General features: G+C 39.3%; 3 protein-coding genes across 3 annotated transcripts; all 3 read right to left on the bottom strand.

Annotated features, from left to right (window-relative positions):
• Positions 1 to 18: 18 nt before the first annotated feature.
• Positions 19 to 3,694, bottom strand: LOC145435994 (uncharacterized). The gene is made up of 2 exons (XM_080313292.1): positions 2,606 to 3,694; positions 19 to 1,713 (listed from the first exon to the last, which is right to left on the bottom strand). The coding sequence occupies exons 1-2, from the start codon at positions 2,785 to 2,787 to the stop codon at positions 1,458 to 1,460; spliced, it is 438 nt and encodes a 145-aa protein (XP_080169418.1). The 5' UTR covers positions 2,788 to 3,694; the 3' UTR covers positions 19 to 1,457.
• A 535-nt stretch (positions 3,695 to 4,229) lies between these two features.
• Positions 4,230 to 9,253, bottom strand: LOC145436514 (kelch-like protein 20). Its single transcript, XM_080313878.1, has 2 exons — positions 8,394 to 9,253; positions 4,230 to 4,614 (listed from the first exon to the last, which is right to left on the bottom strand). Exons 1-2 carry the CDS (start codon positions 9,221 to 9,223, stop codon positions 4,230 to 4,232), a joined length of 1,215 nt encoding a protein of 404 aa, XP_080170004.1. The 5' UTR covers positions 9,224 to 9,253.
• A 1,025-nt stretch (positions 9,254 to 10,278) lies between these two features.
• On the bottom strand, positions 10,279 to 12,270 carry LOC145435995 (uncharacterized). The gene is made up of 2 exons (XM_080313293.1): positions 12,117 to 12,270; positions 10,279 to 11,451 (listed from the first exon to the last, which is right to left on the bottom strand). The coding sequence occupies exon 2, from the start codon at positions 11,394 to 11,396 to the stop codon at positions 10,935 to 10,937; it is 462 nt and encodes a 153-aa protein (XP_080169419.1). The 5' UTR covers positions 11,397 to 11,451; positions 12,117 to 12,270; the 3' UTR covers positions 10,279 to 10,934.
• Positions 12,271 to 14,308: the final 2,038 nt, after the last annotated feature.

Genomic DNA, 14,308 nt, shown 5'->3' with positions numbered 1-14,308 from the left:
TGTTCTTACTTTTTAAAATCTGAAATTGGTTAAAATCAAAATTTACACAAAATTCACACTGGCGATGTCATATTTGGTGATAAGACAGTTGAAAAATATAATGTTCGTTTCAATTCTCTACTAGTTGCTGACAATTACCCCTGATATTCAGGCTTATCTCAATGAATATATTATTCAATTTCATACTGACGATTTGTACCTCCAAGAGTTTCATTCGTTAAATTGTATTTGGATTCAGAAAATGTCGACAGTTATTATTTGCGTATATGTCAGTGTCAGTCACAACAAAGAGTTGGCCCTGGTTACATGAATGATTCGAAAAGGATTTTGGATCTTATTCCGGCTAAGATAGGAATATCCAAATTTCCTCAGCCTGACAATAATAATTCAATAACAGTCAGATCATATTTTCATCTGCCCAAGACACGCACACAGTGTACAATGCGATATACAAGATACACAATGCGAAGTAATGAACATATAGGGGGATAAAATCGTACTACGTTGACAAAATATGGTCACAAACTATTAACATGCATACTTAATGATTTATACCCGGATAGGGCATGCAGTGAGCGAAGTATTCGATGGTGGAGTACGGTACTACATTTTGCTATCAGACTAATCAACAACTACAAGGCACTATTATCTTGCCTAGAAGACAGTTTTAAAATTTGAAATAGGTAGCAATCTTTTGGAAGAGTTGATTATGATGATTCACCTTCTCCAAACGCATGAGAGAAATGTTAAGTAATTAAAAAGCACTTCGGCAGGATTGGAGCAGGATCGGCACTCCATAGAGGCACTGCTATCAAGTAATCATTACCTATGGGAAGATCTCAACCATGCATCATGAATACCAAAAAACATTTCAGTACTTGGTTACAAAATGCAGAAACGGCAAAGTCAATTTCCTCAGAACGATTCTTTTTATAATTGTATCTCTTTATTGCTTTGAAGTATTTGGGAGAAATAACACCAGATGCGCCATCAGAGAGTACTGCTTCGTTTGGCGACACATAGAACTTCAAATCATCTCTCATAGCTTTCAGCATATTCAGTATGATGACTATGTCATGGTTATCTCTCATGTCGCCGGTCATGCGGGTTTCGCCCATGAAGCCAATTTTTAAACAAATGTAAGTTGCACTGTACATGCATTTCAACCCATCTCGCTTCATGGTCAGAAGGTGTTTATCGTAGGGCAGGTGGACAACCAATGGAAATTCATGCGGGTTCTTGATCAAACGCAATCCTAAAGCTGCTGGCTCGATTATGAATGACTGAATGAGACTCGGTCACACGAAGTTGAAAATGTTCCCTAATTGCGCCTTTAATCTCAAAGCGGTTTTTAGGGTCGTGCATCGCGAAATCGTAAATGACTCTCTTTGTCAAGTTGTACTTTAGAAATGGAGGGCTTCTTAAGATTTGCTCCACAAACGCGTAACCCGCTGCGTCTACCGGGATATTAATCGTTTTTTTTTATGCCGGGGTAGGTTCATTAGTGCTCTCAAGAAAGCAATAGTCGATCCTTTATAGCGGCAGTTGACATCTTGCGGCCTTCTGTAACTTTGACCGGACGTGCTCCGTCCCTGGTTAGCTGAGAAACGGGCGGTGGCTGCTTGTTGTTTGCTTTTGACTACGGCATGTGATAGCATACTGCTTGTACCATGTGATTTATTTTCGACTCCAGATTTTGATGTCTTGTTTCGCCTGTTAATAATAAAGGATGTCAAGAATTAAACCTCCGTCTGTTGCAACTGCGAAGGCTGATCAAAATTGAGTGCACGACCAATTGGAGTCAAATTGAGTACTCGAATCCAAACCGAGTATCTCTTTTGATGCTTCAAGTCATTAGTGAGAGTTGATGTTTCGAGTAGTACTGAATACTGATACCATGCGCCGTATATTACATTGTAATTTCTTCTGACTACAGGAGCCTTTAAACCTCAATATTAGGCAGCATGTCATTCAAACCATGTAGTGCAAGATCCCACCCTAGTCGAAACAATCGAAGATTAATGATAACTGGCATTGTTTAGTTAGTGGTCGCTTGAGGCGTACACTTCCGAGTCTATTTCGACTGTTCTGGCGTCACAATGGGAGGTACTCGAATGTTCAACTCGGTGTCAAATATATTTGTGTTTTTACTGGAGTATTGCTTATTACGAATGCTGGACAACATTAAGTATGGAGGGGGTAGGGATTCGATTCCGAATCGAGTATTTAGTTTCAAGTCAGTCGAGTATTCGAGTAGTACCTACTATGACGTCGTAACAGTGATAAAAGCGAATGTATCTTATTTGCAGTCGCTAGGATAATGATGAGAGTTACACATCATATAGAATAATTTCGTCTTTCTGGACCACGGCTATTTCATGTCGCTTGGTGACCAGAAACGTCGTTCCGATGAATATGAAATTATTTTTGATGCTGAGATACAACTAACCGATGTTTCGAGTATCAACAACGGAAAAGATGTATTAAAACCACATTTTTCGTTGATAAAATATTACTCATGGCCACTCACTGCTCCACTCGGATTCAAGTACACGAACCGGTATGCACAGCCCCAGTAGTAACCCTCCCCGATTGTCGCACATACCTGACATGACTAGCTGCGAATTTGACGACTGTTTCCTCTAAGAGATGATTGCTTATCAGCTTGTATACCGTGAAGTCGTTCATGATAAGATTTGCCAAAAACGTAGATGACACATCGTCAAGGCTGAATCGTTTAAGGAGTCCAGCAAAACGTTGTATCCTTTCGTATTCTTCTCGGTCCATATTAGTAGTATGATCAGTTTTCCATTTTCAAAATTTCCACGAGTTTAAGATAACACCATATTTCCGAATTCGGCTTGGTTTGCGATTTCCATGAGATTGTCTTTGAAAATCGTTGGCATTTCAATGACAAAACAACTAGCCCGTACATGTCTGCGATATTTGTGGTTGAATAATAGTTTTCGACGCTAATCGATTGGACCAAAATTCTAGATATGACTCGTTTTACTCTGTCCAACGGCAGCATAATTCCAATGTCAAGCAGGTCTCTAATCTTTCCATCAGGGACTTCAAATTAACTAGAGTAAATAAAATCTATGCACTTTTTCACACAGTCAGAATCCGCATCTTTAAAAGTGATTTGCCCGTCTCGGCGCTCTTTGGTGCCGTGAGCCAACAAGGCTCGAAAATACTTGGAGCCAGCTGTAATTGCCAGCTAAGTAATTGCCAAACTGTGTGGCCTATGTTTTCTCTATATTGCATTCTTGTGGCCGCCGGCCTCTATAAAATTTCAACAATTTCGGACTCGTCATATAGGCTACCAGTTGCATAGAGGTTTAAAGCATACAGCTTTGGCGAGCTGAGAATGTTTGCCACCAACAAAAAGATAAAGGGGGGTGTAAACTGGCAACCTCTTTAGACTCGGACTAAAAAAAAATTCAAAAATTCCGGACATTTAGGCACATTTTAGCATTTCTTACCGGATGCAGTTTAAACACTAGATTCCGGACATGTCCAGGAAAATCCAGACATATGGCAACCATATCCTAATGGCAATATGGGTACTGTATAAATATCACAAAATTTAATGAAGTGAAGAATGAATATGTTTTAATAGAATGCTGCAGTGGATACTATCACTACTATTATCATCAATAATTACCACTACTATCACTACGATTAGGATTGAATATTTATTATCCCACCCCAGAATGTTTTTAAAAGTAGTGGAATTTATAAAAGTCACCGGGCGAGCCATCTGATTGCTTGACAATCTGGGCTTCGTTATGGGCTCTTGAGTCACGGTGCGATGCACTAATTTTCCCTTATTCAACCAACCAACCAAATCTCTTGAAAATAGTCTATATCATTTATGTTGATTTACGAAATACTTTTGAGTCCCCTTAGAGCTCACTCCCGGTCCTAGTGGGGAGTTTGGGACCTGGCAAGAATGAAAATCGTTGAATGCGACGAATAGTCCCCTATAGAGTTGTGCAATGGGTGCATTATGGCGTAAGAAGCAAATGACGTCTGATTTATAAAGAAAGTTGTTATCTCATCAGACCGTTTCATCGCAATCCCTATATCGTCTTCCAATATTTCTTCCGAAATTATTTCCAAGAAGCAAAAAAAATGTAATTGAGAGTAGTCGTGATTACTTTTGAAATGTAATCGTAATCGACTACTTCCTGATTTTGCTGTAATCGTTATCGAAATCGCGGGATTCACAAGTAAGCGTAATCGCAATCGATTACATTCATGAAGTAATCATCATATGTCTGACGTCTACCTCTACCTCTGCCTCTGCCTCTACCTCTGCCTCTACCTCTACCACTCGGAATATTTGGTGATGGAATTGGGAGGTGATATGAACTTGGCGTACCTCTAGGAGATGCACTCGGAAAACGTGCTGTTGGCGAACTTGGGTCGTTAAGTAAGCGGGGAGGTGGGTCGGAAAGTAAAGCAGGGTCGAAAACTAAAGGTGGGGACTGATGCATAGGTTGGTGCCGAGGTTTACGTGGCTGTTGTGTGTTCCTCACATATGGGGTTCCTGGGTTCTTTGGCCTGGAAGGCTCATCTTCAACTTTCATATCATCTCCTGTATTCCCGCTATTTAACAAACAAAGAGAATGGATTAGACCAGGATTGATAAAAGTATTCCGCTCAAGGGCCGAATTAAACATCTGAATCCATTCGTGGGCTGCAACATATCAAATTCATATTATTAGTCAAAACATAATATAATTTTTAATTACATAGTGAACTAGGAAATATGACGATCATACACATGTACAGTAGGGTTGTCCAAAATTTGGAAAATCTTACAAATCCTCCGTTGTAATGTCTTATTCTATAGATTATTGATAGAAAACGACAATGGGCCTAAAAGAAGCTCACAGGAAGGCCGTTAAGATTTCGCGCAAAGCGTTTGAAAGTAGCTGCCGAAGATTGGGCGTGCCACCGACCATAGAACGGCGAGAAGACTAGTAACCACGAAACCACGGCTCTTGATTGGCTAATCGGCTATGCCTCAATGACCACGACAGCAGCAGCTTCCTGATTAGGTGATCAAGGAGTCTGCTACCGGCGGCGATTCTGAAAGCGCATTGTATGTAGGTTGACAGATAATGATTTAGGATTGATTGAGGTATGTTGAGGTACGAAATACATGATGAGCAAACAACAGCTGCTCCACATAAACGCCTAAAGCGTGATCGCTTCATTGTGAAGGAAACCGCCGTAGCCTATATGCCTTGTTTTCAACGAGGGAAAGCATAGACGAGTATGCAAGTGGCGACGGATTCCTAGTTTCAGGAAAGATATATCATTATTGAATACAAATATAAAGCTTAACAATGACACTATAATTTGTGTGATCTTATGGAGCTCAGGTTGTAGTACATATAGTTGAAGTTTTGAAAGCTCTAAGGATCGGCTGAATCAGTGGGTTATGCTTGGCACTTATCAGATGCTTATATCAAATTGCATTCACTTGCAAGTGTTGTAAAAGTCCTTAGTGATGACACAGAAAAGAGGTGTAAAAGTAAGCACATACTATGCTGGATAATGATATGTCAAAGTCCTCAATGACCGCGCAGAAAATAGATGTGAAGGTAAGCACAGACTATGCTGCAAAGTGCATAGTATCCAGCATAGTTTGGATATCATATCCAGCATAGTCTCTGCCTAATTTACACCTCGTTTCTGCGGTATCATTGGGGACTTTGAAAACAACTACAAGTGAATTTAATTTGCTGTAAACATCTGATAAGTGCCAAGCAGAACCGTATGATTCAGCCGATCTCTAGAGCATTCAAAACTTCAAATATGTACTACAGCTTGAGCCCGATAAGATCACACAAATTATAGTGTCATTGTTAAGCTTTATATTTGTATTCAATAATGATATATCCTTTATGAGACTGGGAATCCATCGCCACTTGCATAAGCGTCTATGCTTTCCCTTGTTGAAAACAAGGCATATAGGCTACGACGGTTTCCTTCACAATAAAGCAATCAAGCTTTAGACGTTTTTGTGAAGCAGCTGTTGTTTGTTCATCATGTATTTCGTACCTCAAGATACCCTCAATCAATCATAAATCATTTTCTGCCAACCTACATACAATGCGCTTCCAGAATCGCCGCCGGTAGCAGACTCCTTGATCACCTAATCAGCAAGCTGCTGCTGTCGTGGTCACTGAAGCATAGACGATAAGCCAATCAAGAGCCGTGGTTTCGTGGTTACTAGTCTTCTCGCCGTTCTATGGTCGGTGGCACGCCCATTCTTCGGCAGCTACTTTCAAACGCTTTGCACGAAATCTTAACGGCCTTCGTGTGAGCTTCTTTTAGGCCCATTGTCGTTTTTTATCAATAATCTATAGAAAAAGACATTACAACGGATGATTTGTAAGATTTTTCAAATTTTGGACAACCCTAATGTACAGTATATATATGTAAAACAAACCAAACATTGATTAGTTGATAACGATCATGCGTCAGAAACACTGACAAGATCAAATATTAAGTTGATCGTCCTCAATAACCAATTAGGGATGAAACTCGGTTGTGCCGATTCTTAGAACAGGATTGAAATTTTAATATGTGGGAAACGACGTGTTTTGCTGACTGTACTTTTGCATTACCTCCAAGCAAGTTTGCAATGACTCGACTTGGATCAAAATATGGAAAATAACTTGACTCAACTTGAGTCAGTTTGTCTATTGACTCGACTTGTACTTGGGTCATTTCACATACCTCGACCACACATGACTCGAGACTCAGACGGCCATTTATCGTCTATCAGTACTAGTACTTGAATAATAGGGCTAGAAACTGAGTGAGAAAATTAGTATAGTACGAATGCCATGCATTCGATATCACACAATCAGAGTTGTAAAAATGGGGGTTGAACATGACCTGAACTGGAAAATTAACAATGGGGACGGAGGGGGGGGGGGGACTCAAGTCTCAAGTCTCAACGCTGTGACTTAAACTCGATCATCTGCTCCACGACTTGGACTTGACTCGGTGGTAAGGTGAAAATACCATAAAAGTGAGATTGCGTTGTCACTCGGCACACAATGCTGACAGCATCATAACCATGTTACCATTAAATACACTACTACACATATCGAGAATCAGCTTTTTCAAAGTGCAGCGCTAAAAGTATCAAACTTCCTGGAGTTGCAAATTTCAATGTTTGTGCATTTTTTCAATATTTTTAAAATATTTCTTGAGGCTTTCCTAAGCCACACAAAACGGTGTTGCGGGCTGCATGCGGCCCGCAGACCATAGTCTGCCCACCTCAGGATTAGGGCTGGGCAAAATCGAGTACCTAAGTGATTCGATTCTGAATCACGTAATATGCTTCGAGTCGAGTCGAGTAATCGAGTATCACTCATTATGACGTCATAGCAGAATATAATACGTCAAAGTTCAAATATGTACCTTGTATGCGACCACAAAGAATATAATGCCTGTTATCCATCACATTAAAGATACTTTGGTATGTTTTCGACCCTACCGATTTCATTGCATTTGGTGACAATGCTGTGGGATGATCATGACTTCGGAAATGTGCTATTTCCAGTAACGTTCGTGGCTTTGTTCTATATGTTTCATATGCTACGATACGGTCAATCAAGGTTTCAAGGCCTCAACAGTCAAAATTAGTATCAAAACGATAATTCTCGTTGATAAATTATCATTGAGTTACGAGGAGCGTATAATTTTAGTACTCGAAAAAATCGTATATTACTACTCGACTCGAATCATTAACATTAATGCTCGATTCAGATTCGAGTACTCGTATCATTGTGCCCAGCCCTACTCAGGATTAGGCTGATAATTCATGTGCAATTATTGGAGGGCAGGGCATAATTGACCGTAGGACTGATTCGATTCATTGATTGTGATGAGTGTGTTGGACGATCTTTCTAGCACTATTCATATATACAATGTAAAGCGCAGCATGAACATTGAACAATTCAATATTGTGCCTTTTACATGATGACCAAGAAAAGTATGTCAGTTGCAGTTTCAATTACTCCACCTGGCTGCTAGTATCCATATAGAAAATAGTCAACAGGGATCGATTCAGAGGAGACATTCACTGTTTGAATTATTTCGAACATTAATTTTAGCTCGTAAGAGACTTACTTCAGTATTCGAAGGTGATTCTTAGCAGTAAATGTCAGACACAACTTTTCATACAAATCGCACTGTCGGAATAAATCGTTCTCATGGCATGAGAAAACATAAATTGCCTTCTTTATCATTCACTCAAATATTATTTTATGCCTTCTTGGGCCTTGCAAGAAACATAATTTTTTCCATAACTTTGCTTACATAGTGAGTTGGTGACCATCCGGAAAATTTTGCAAACTTACCTATTCATAGAAATTGGTGTGGATTCCTGACTGGTCGCTCCTTCGTTAGTTTTGTTCTTTTTTTCCAAATTCTCGATCAGGTGAATATTGAGGAACTTGTATATCATCAAGTCATTGCTCACAACTGGGTTGGTTTTGAGAAGATTTATCAAAAACGTGGACGAGACTGTTTCCACCTTGAAACGTCGAAGTGATTCGAGTAAATTGCTGGTCGCTTTGGGGTTTTTCTCACCCCACCGGAGAAATATGGTCAGTTTTTCTTCTCCTGAATATTTGGAATCTTCAGATAGCAGAGAATCGTCAAGTATGGAGAGTGGCATATTTTCAAATTCGGGCTGATTAGCGATTTCCATGAGGTTTTCTTTGAAAAATCGCTGGCATGTCGTCGAGACATCTGCCAGTTCGTACAAATCTGCGATATTTGCTGTCCAATAGTAATTTTCCACATTTATTGATTCCGCCAGAATTTCCGCTGCGGCTGTTTTTACTCCGTCCAATTGCAACATAATTCCTATATGTAGAAGGTCCTTCATCTTACCATTCGGGATTTCAAATTCACCAGAGTAAATGAAGTCAATACAGTTCTTCACACATTCGGAATCCACATTTTTAAACGTGATCTCCCCGTCCCGACTCTCCATAGTGTCGTGCTCAAGCATGGCTCGGAAATACTCCGAGCCTGCACACAACACATTTTTGTGGGCGCGATAGACATCATTTCCAACTTTAATCATGAAATCACAATGATTACAGCCTTGCCGCATTCGGTGCAATTCCGACAGTATTTTCGTCGCATGTTCGGATACATTGACACGCACTGCCTCAGCCATCTTTAGAAATTATACGTAATATATTAATGATAATTCCAGCTGAGTCTGCAATGATTATTCATTAGGCAATCAGCCGAGAGATTGTAAGTGGGCGGAAGCTACTTTAAAAACTTATCAAATGCTCTTGAAGATGCGCCTGCTGAATGTGGCATAAATTACCACAAAATATATTCATCAAACGACATAGGAAAGGGAAAGTGGATATTTTAAAGAACAGTGAAATATTTGATATCAGCAACGACAGCAATAAATCATGGTAACAAGCTTTATGTTTGCTGACGACGCCAGTGGGATGACCTTGTCCCCATATGTTATTTTCAAGTCCCAATTGGGGAAGACATGATGGGAATTGAGATAGGGGATGGATAAGGTGGCATTAGCCTTCCTAAATAACCTATTTTTTTTTTATTTTATTAATTTTTTTTTTTGGGGGGGGGGATTAGGTAAAAATCCTGCAATAGACCAGACGTATACTATTTCTTTTCAGTTTTAGCTACTGCTCTTATCAAAGTGTACAGACATACAAAAAGCTACATTATCCAAAGTTACCCCATATGCCGGGGTAACTTTGGACACCGATAATTCACAAAAATACAGTACTTAGGCCTATGTATGATCATGAAGATTTTGGATTACTAAATTCTAATCTTTGCTCCATAACGCCAGAAAAACACAAAACTTGCCACCCCTATACTCCAGCCTTTCCAAGATATAAAGCGAAATTGCCAAAAATTGTTCCCAGGTTTACGGTACTGTTGAATTTTTTACTGAAAAACTGTACCGCCAAGAGGCTTTACACAACATTTGGTACGTTGATTGGAGATTAGCATAATTTGGGTTTAAGATTGATTAACTGGATTTGGATTCAGAAATTTTCGGCATTTATAATTTTCACATTACTTTTGCGTAAATGTCAGTCACAACCGCAGTTGGTCTTGGATTCGGGAATGATCTGAAATTTATTTTGGATGTACTTCGGGCTTAGATAGAAATGTCAAATTCGCTCAGCCTGAGAAAATCGGACTTTGCTGACAAAATATGATTACAAACTATAAACATGCATATTTAATGCTTCACACCCAGAGAGGGCATGCAATGAGCGAAATATTTGAAGGTGGAGTACTACAATTTTGGTATTAGACTAATCAACAACTAAAAGGAATTATTATGCTGCCCAGAAGACAGTTTCAAAATTCGAAAAGAGTATATTATGATGATTTACCTACTCCAAATGCAGGAAAGAAATATTAGGAAATTGAAAAGCGCTTTAGCAGGAATGGAGCAGGATGGACTGGACACTCGGTAGACGCCCCGTTATCAAGTAATCATACATATGGGAAGTACTCCATTATGCATCATCAATATCAATATCAGTAAAAATTTCAGTGCTTGGTTACAAAATGCTGAAACGGCAAAGTCAATTTCCTCAAACCGATTCGTTTTATAATGGTATCTTTTGATAGATTTAAAGTATTTGCGAGAAATGACACCACATACGCCGCCGCTGAGTACTGCTTCGTTTGGCAACACGTAGAATTTCAAACCATCTCTCATAGCTTTCGGCATATCCGGTACAATGACTACGCCATGGTTATTGCTTATGCCGCCAGTATTGAGGGTTTCTCCCATGAAGCCAATTTTGAAATAAATGTAAGTTGCATTGTAGGCCTACATGCATTTCAACCCATCTCGCTTTATGGTCTGAAGGTGTTTATCGTAGGGCAGGTGGACAACCAATGGAAATTCGTGCGGGTTCTTGATCAAACGCAGTCCTAAAGCTGCTGGCTCGATTATGAATGAATGAATGAGACTCGGTCACATGAAGTTGAAAATTTTCCCTGATTGCGCCTTTAATCTCGAAGCGGTTTTTAGGGTCGTGCATCGCGAAATCGTAAATGACTCTCTTTGTCAAGTTGTACTTTAGAAATGGAGGGCTTCTTAAGATTTGCTCTACAAACGCGTAACCCGCTGCGTCTACCGGGATATTAATCGTTTTTTTATGCCGGGGTAGGTTCATTAGCGCTCTCAAGAAAGCAATAGTCGATCCTTTATAGCGGCAGTTGACATCTTGCGGCCTTCTGTAACTTTGACCGGACGTGCTTCGTCCCTGGTTAACCGAAAAACAAGCGGTGGCTGCTTGTTGCTTGCTTTGGACTACGGCATGTGATAGCATACTGGTTGCAACATGTGATTTCTTTTCGGCTTCACATTTTGATGCCTTGTTTCGCCTGTTAATAATAAAAGATGACAGGAATTAAATCTACATCCGTGGAAACTGTAAAGGCTGATCAAAATCAGGCTGGGCAAAATCGACTGCACGACCAATTCGGCTGGTAGTACTCGAATCGGAATCGAGCTTTTTTTTTATGCTTCGACTCATTTACGTGAGCCGATGTTTCGAGTACCGATATTACACACGACACTCTATAATATATTACATTATATCATATTTCTTCCGACTGTGGTAACGTTTAAACCTCAGTACAAGACAGCATATCATTCAAATCATGTAGCACGAGGTTACCCACGTTCATAGATGCTGCAGTGACCTATTAAGGTCCATAAATTCAGGACAATTCATTATGAAGGAGAACTGGCATTATTTACTTTGCCGTTGTTTGAACTGTACATATTGTAACACCTCTTAAGTCTATTACAAGTTCTAAGGCATCGTGACCAGATATATCCTATGAATATGAAATGATTTTTGATGCTGAGATACAGCTAACTGATGTTTCGAGGCTCGACTGCGGTAAAGATGTATTAAAACTACATTTTTCGTTGATAAATATTACTGGCGTGAAGGCGTATATTATTGTGACTCGAAGAAATCACAACACTCGAATCGTTATGCACAGCCCCAGTAGTAATCATCCGCGATTGTCACACATACCTGTCATGATTAGCCGCGAATTTGACGACTTTTTCCTCAAAGAGATGATCGCTTATTAACTTGTATACCGTGGAGTCGTTCACGATAACCCGATGGGTTTCGAGAAGGTTTCTCAAAAATGTTGACGACACACGGTCCGTCGGTCCAGGCTGAATTGTTTGTTAGAGTCGAGCAAAACGTTGTTTCCTATCGGATTTTTCTCTGTCCATATTCAAAATATTCATGAGTTTAGATAACGCCATACGTCCGGGTTTGTGATTTCGGGTTGGTTTACGATTTCCATGAGATTGTCTTTGAAAAAACATTGGCTTTTCAATGACACATCCACTAGCTCGTAGGCCAGCATGTCATATATATGCGATATTTGTGGTCGAATGATAGTTTTCTACGTTAATCAATGTGACTAAACTTCAAGATATGACTCGTTTTACTCCGTCAAACATAATTCCAATGTGAAGCAGATCTCTAATCTTTTCATCAGGGACTTCAAATTCACCAGAGTAAATGAAATCTATGCACTTTTTCACACTCAGAATCCGCATCTTCAAAATTGATTTGCCCATCTCGGCGCTTTTTCGTGACGTGAGCCAACAAGGCTCGAAAATACTCGGAGCCAGCTGCCAGCACATTTTTGCGAGTGCGATACTCGTCGTTTTCGACTTTGATCACGAAATCACAATGGTCATGGTGTTGCCTCATCCTGTGTAGTTCCGACAGGATTTTACCGGCATGTTCTCAGGCATTGACACCGGCCCAATGCACCATCGCTTAAATTACAAGGAATAGTTTTTTTTTCTAGACTAGTGATTCTGTAAACAAAAGTATATACAATATGGCTGTTCACAAATTCGATAGGGATTTGGATCAAAAATTATTTTGAAACTGAATTTGGATTCAGAAATTTTCAACATTTCTAATTTTCACATTACAGTACTTTTGATTAGATGCCAGTCTCAAAATGATTTGAAAATATAAAATCTGCTCAGCCTGAGAAAATCGGATGGTTAAAACTAGAATCATGCATATTTATTGCCGTGTGCCCGGATTGGGTATGGCTTGAACAAAGTAGGCCTATTCTAAGGTGGAGTAGGCATACTACAACATTTTTGCTATCAGACTAAATCACAATCAAAAAGGCATTATTATCCTCACATCCTGTTTAGAAAACAGTTTTAAAATTCGAGATAGGCAGCAATTTTTTGGCAAATAGTTGGTTGCGATGATGTACCTTCTCCAAATACACGGGAAAAATATTATGAAATACAAAAGCACTTGATCTGCAATCTGATCATACATCCATACATATTGGAAGAAATTCATTATCGACCATTTCAATTCAGATCATGCATCAACAATCTCAGTAGAAATTTTAGTGTTTGGTTACACAATATAGAAATGCAATTTATTTTGGAATCAATTAGTTATCAAAAGGAATGCGGATTACTGATAATTAAACTGTAAGGTACATAGAAACATATATTATTAGGATTTTAAATCAACTCTTTTCAGGTTTGGATTGATCTGTTTTCCATAATAGCTATAAAGCTACAGAGAGAGAGAGAGATATGATTCGGTTCTATGAACAATGAAAATACATAGATAGATGAATACAAAGCTAAGTATATATACAGGGTTGCTATGCCGACTCAACAGTCCTTATTTCTAAGAAATGTCCTTATTTTGTCTTATTTTCAACCGCTACAGAACTTCGATCGTTTTCCTCTGTTATCTGTGTTGCATAATATTCTAAAATTATGATTTTTCATCGATATTTTATGACATCATAAATGAAAGGAACTCTAGTGATGTACACACCACAAGATTTGACTTCTAAGTGGTGAGATAGCTAGGGCAGTGAGTGGTGGTAAAGCAGTTTCGTCTGTACCAAGCCACTGCAGCTGACATCATTTTAGCAGTAAAGAAGCACTACCCGGTTCCTGCTGTTTGGTCTACCGTAGAATAAGATCAAGGTGTGGGGAAGGCAATATTTATTGCGTAGTGAAAAAAGGCGCAGTGCAGTCGACACATTGGTTACAAAGTAGTAAAGCTATAAATCATTGATAATTTTTTCTGGATTATATTGCACTTGGGCATATAGTTTCAGCTACAAATAAGGCTAAATCTGATTAGTTTGAATGAATAGGCCTAAAAACGTTTTTTGTGACGATTATGGGAGATAATTCAAAAGTAGG

This window comes from Botryllus schlosseri, chromosome 3 (genome assembly GCF_051294905.1).
Source record: "Botryllus schlosseri isolate E-star chromosome 3, Bs_hap1, whole genome shotgun sequence".
NCBI lineage: Eukaryota > Metazoa > Chordata > Ascidiacea > Stolidobranchia > Styelidae > Botryllus > Botryllus schlosseri.
The sequence above is the reverse complement of the archived record's forward strand: the minus strand, read 5'-3'. Positions and strand labels throughout refer to the sequence as shown.

What these genes read in the sequence shown, in the direction of transcription:
- LOC145435994 (XM_080313292.1), bottom strand. Translation starts at nt 2,787, where the DNA reads ATGGACCGAGAAGAATACGAAAGGATACAACGTTTTGCTGGACTCCTT. An exon ending in TTCGCAGCTAGTCATGTCAG is followed by an intron (nt 1,714 to 2,605) that starts GTATGTGCGACA and finishes TATTATTAACAG; the next exon opens with GCGAAACAAGACATCAAAAT.
- LOC145436514 (XM_080313878.1), bottom strand. Translation starts at nt 9,223, where the DNA reads ATGGCTGAGGCAGTGCGTGTCAATGTATCCGAACATGCGACGAAAATA. An exon ending in ACACCAATTTCTATGAATAG is followed by an intron (nt 4,615 to 8,393) that starts GTAAGTTTGCAA and finishes TTTGTTAAATAG; the next exon opens with CGGGAATACAGGAGATGATA.
- LOC145435995 (XM_080313293.1), bottom strand. Translation starts at nt 11,396, where the DNA reads ATGCTATCACATGCCGTAGTCCAAAGCAAGCAACAAGCAGCCACCGCT.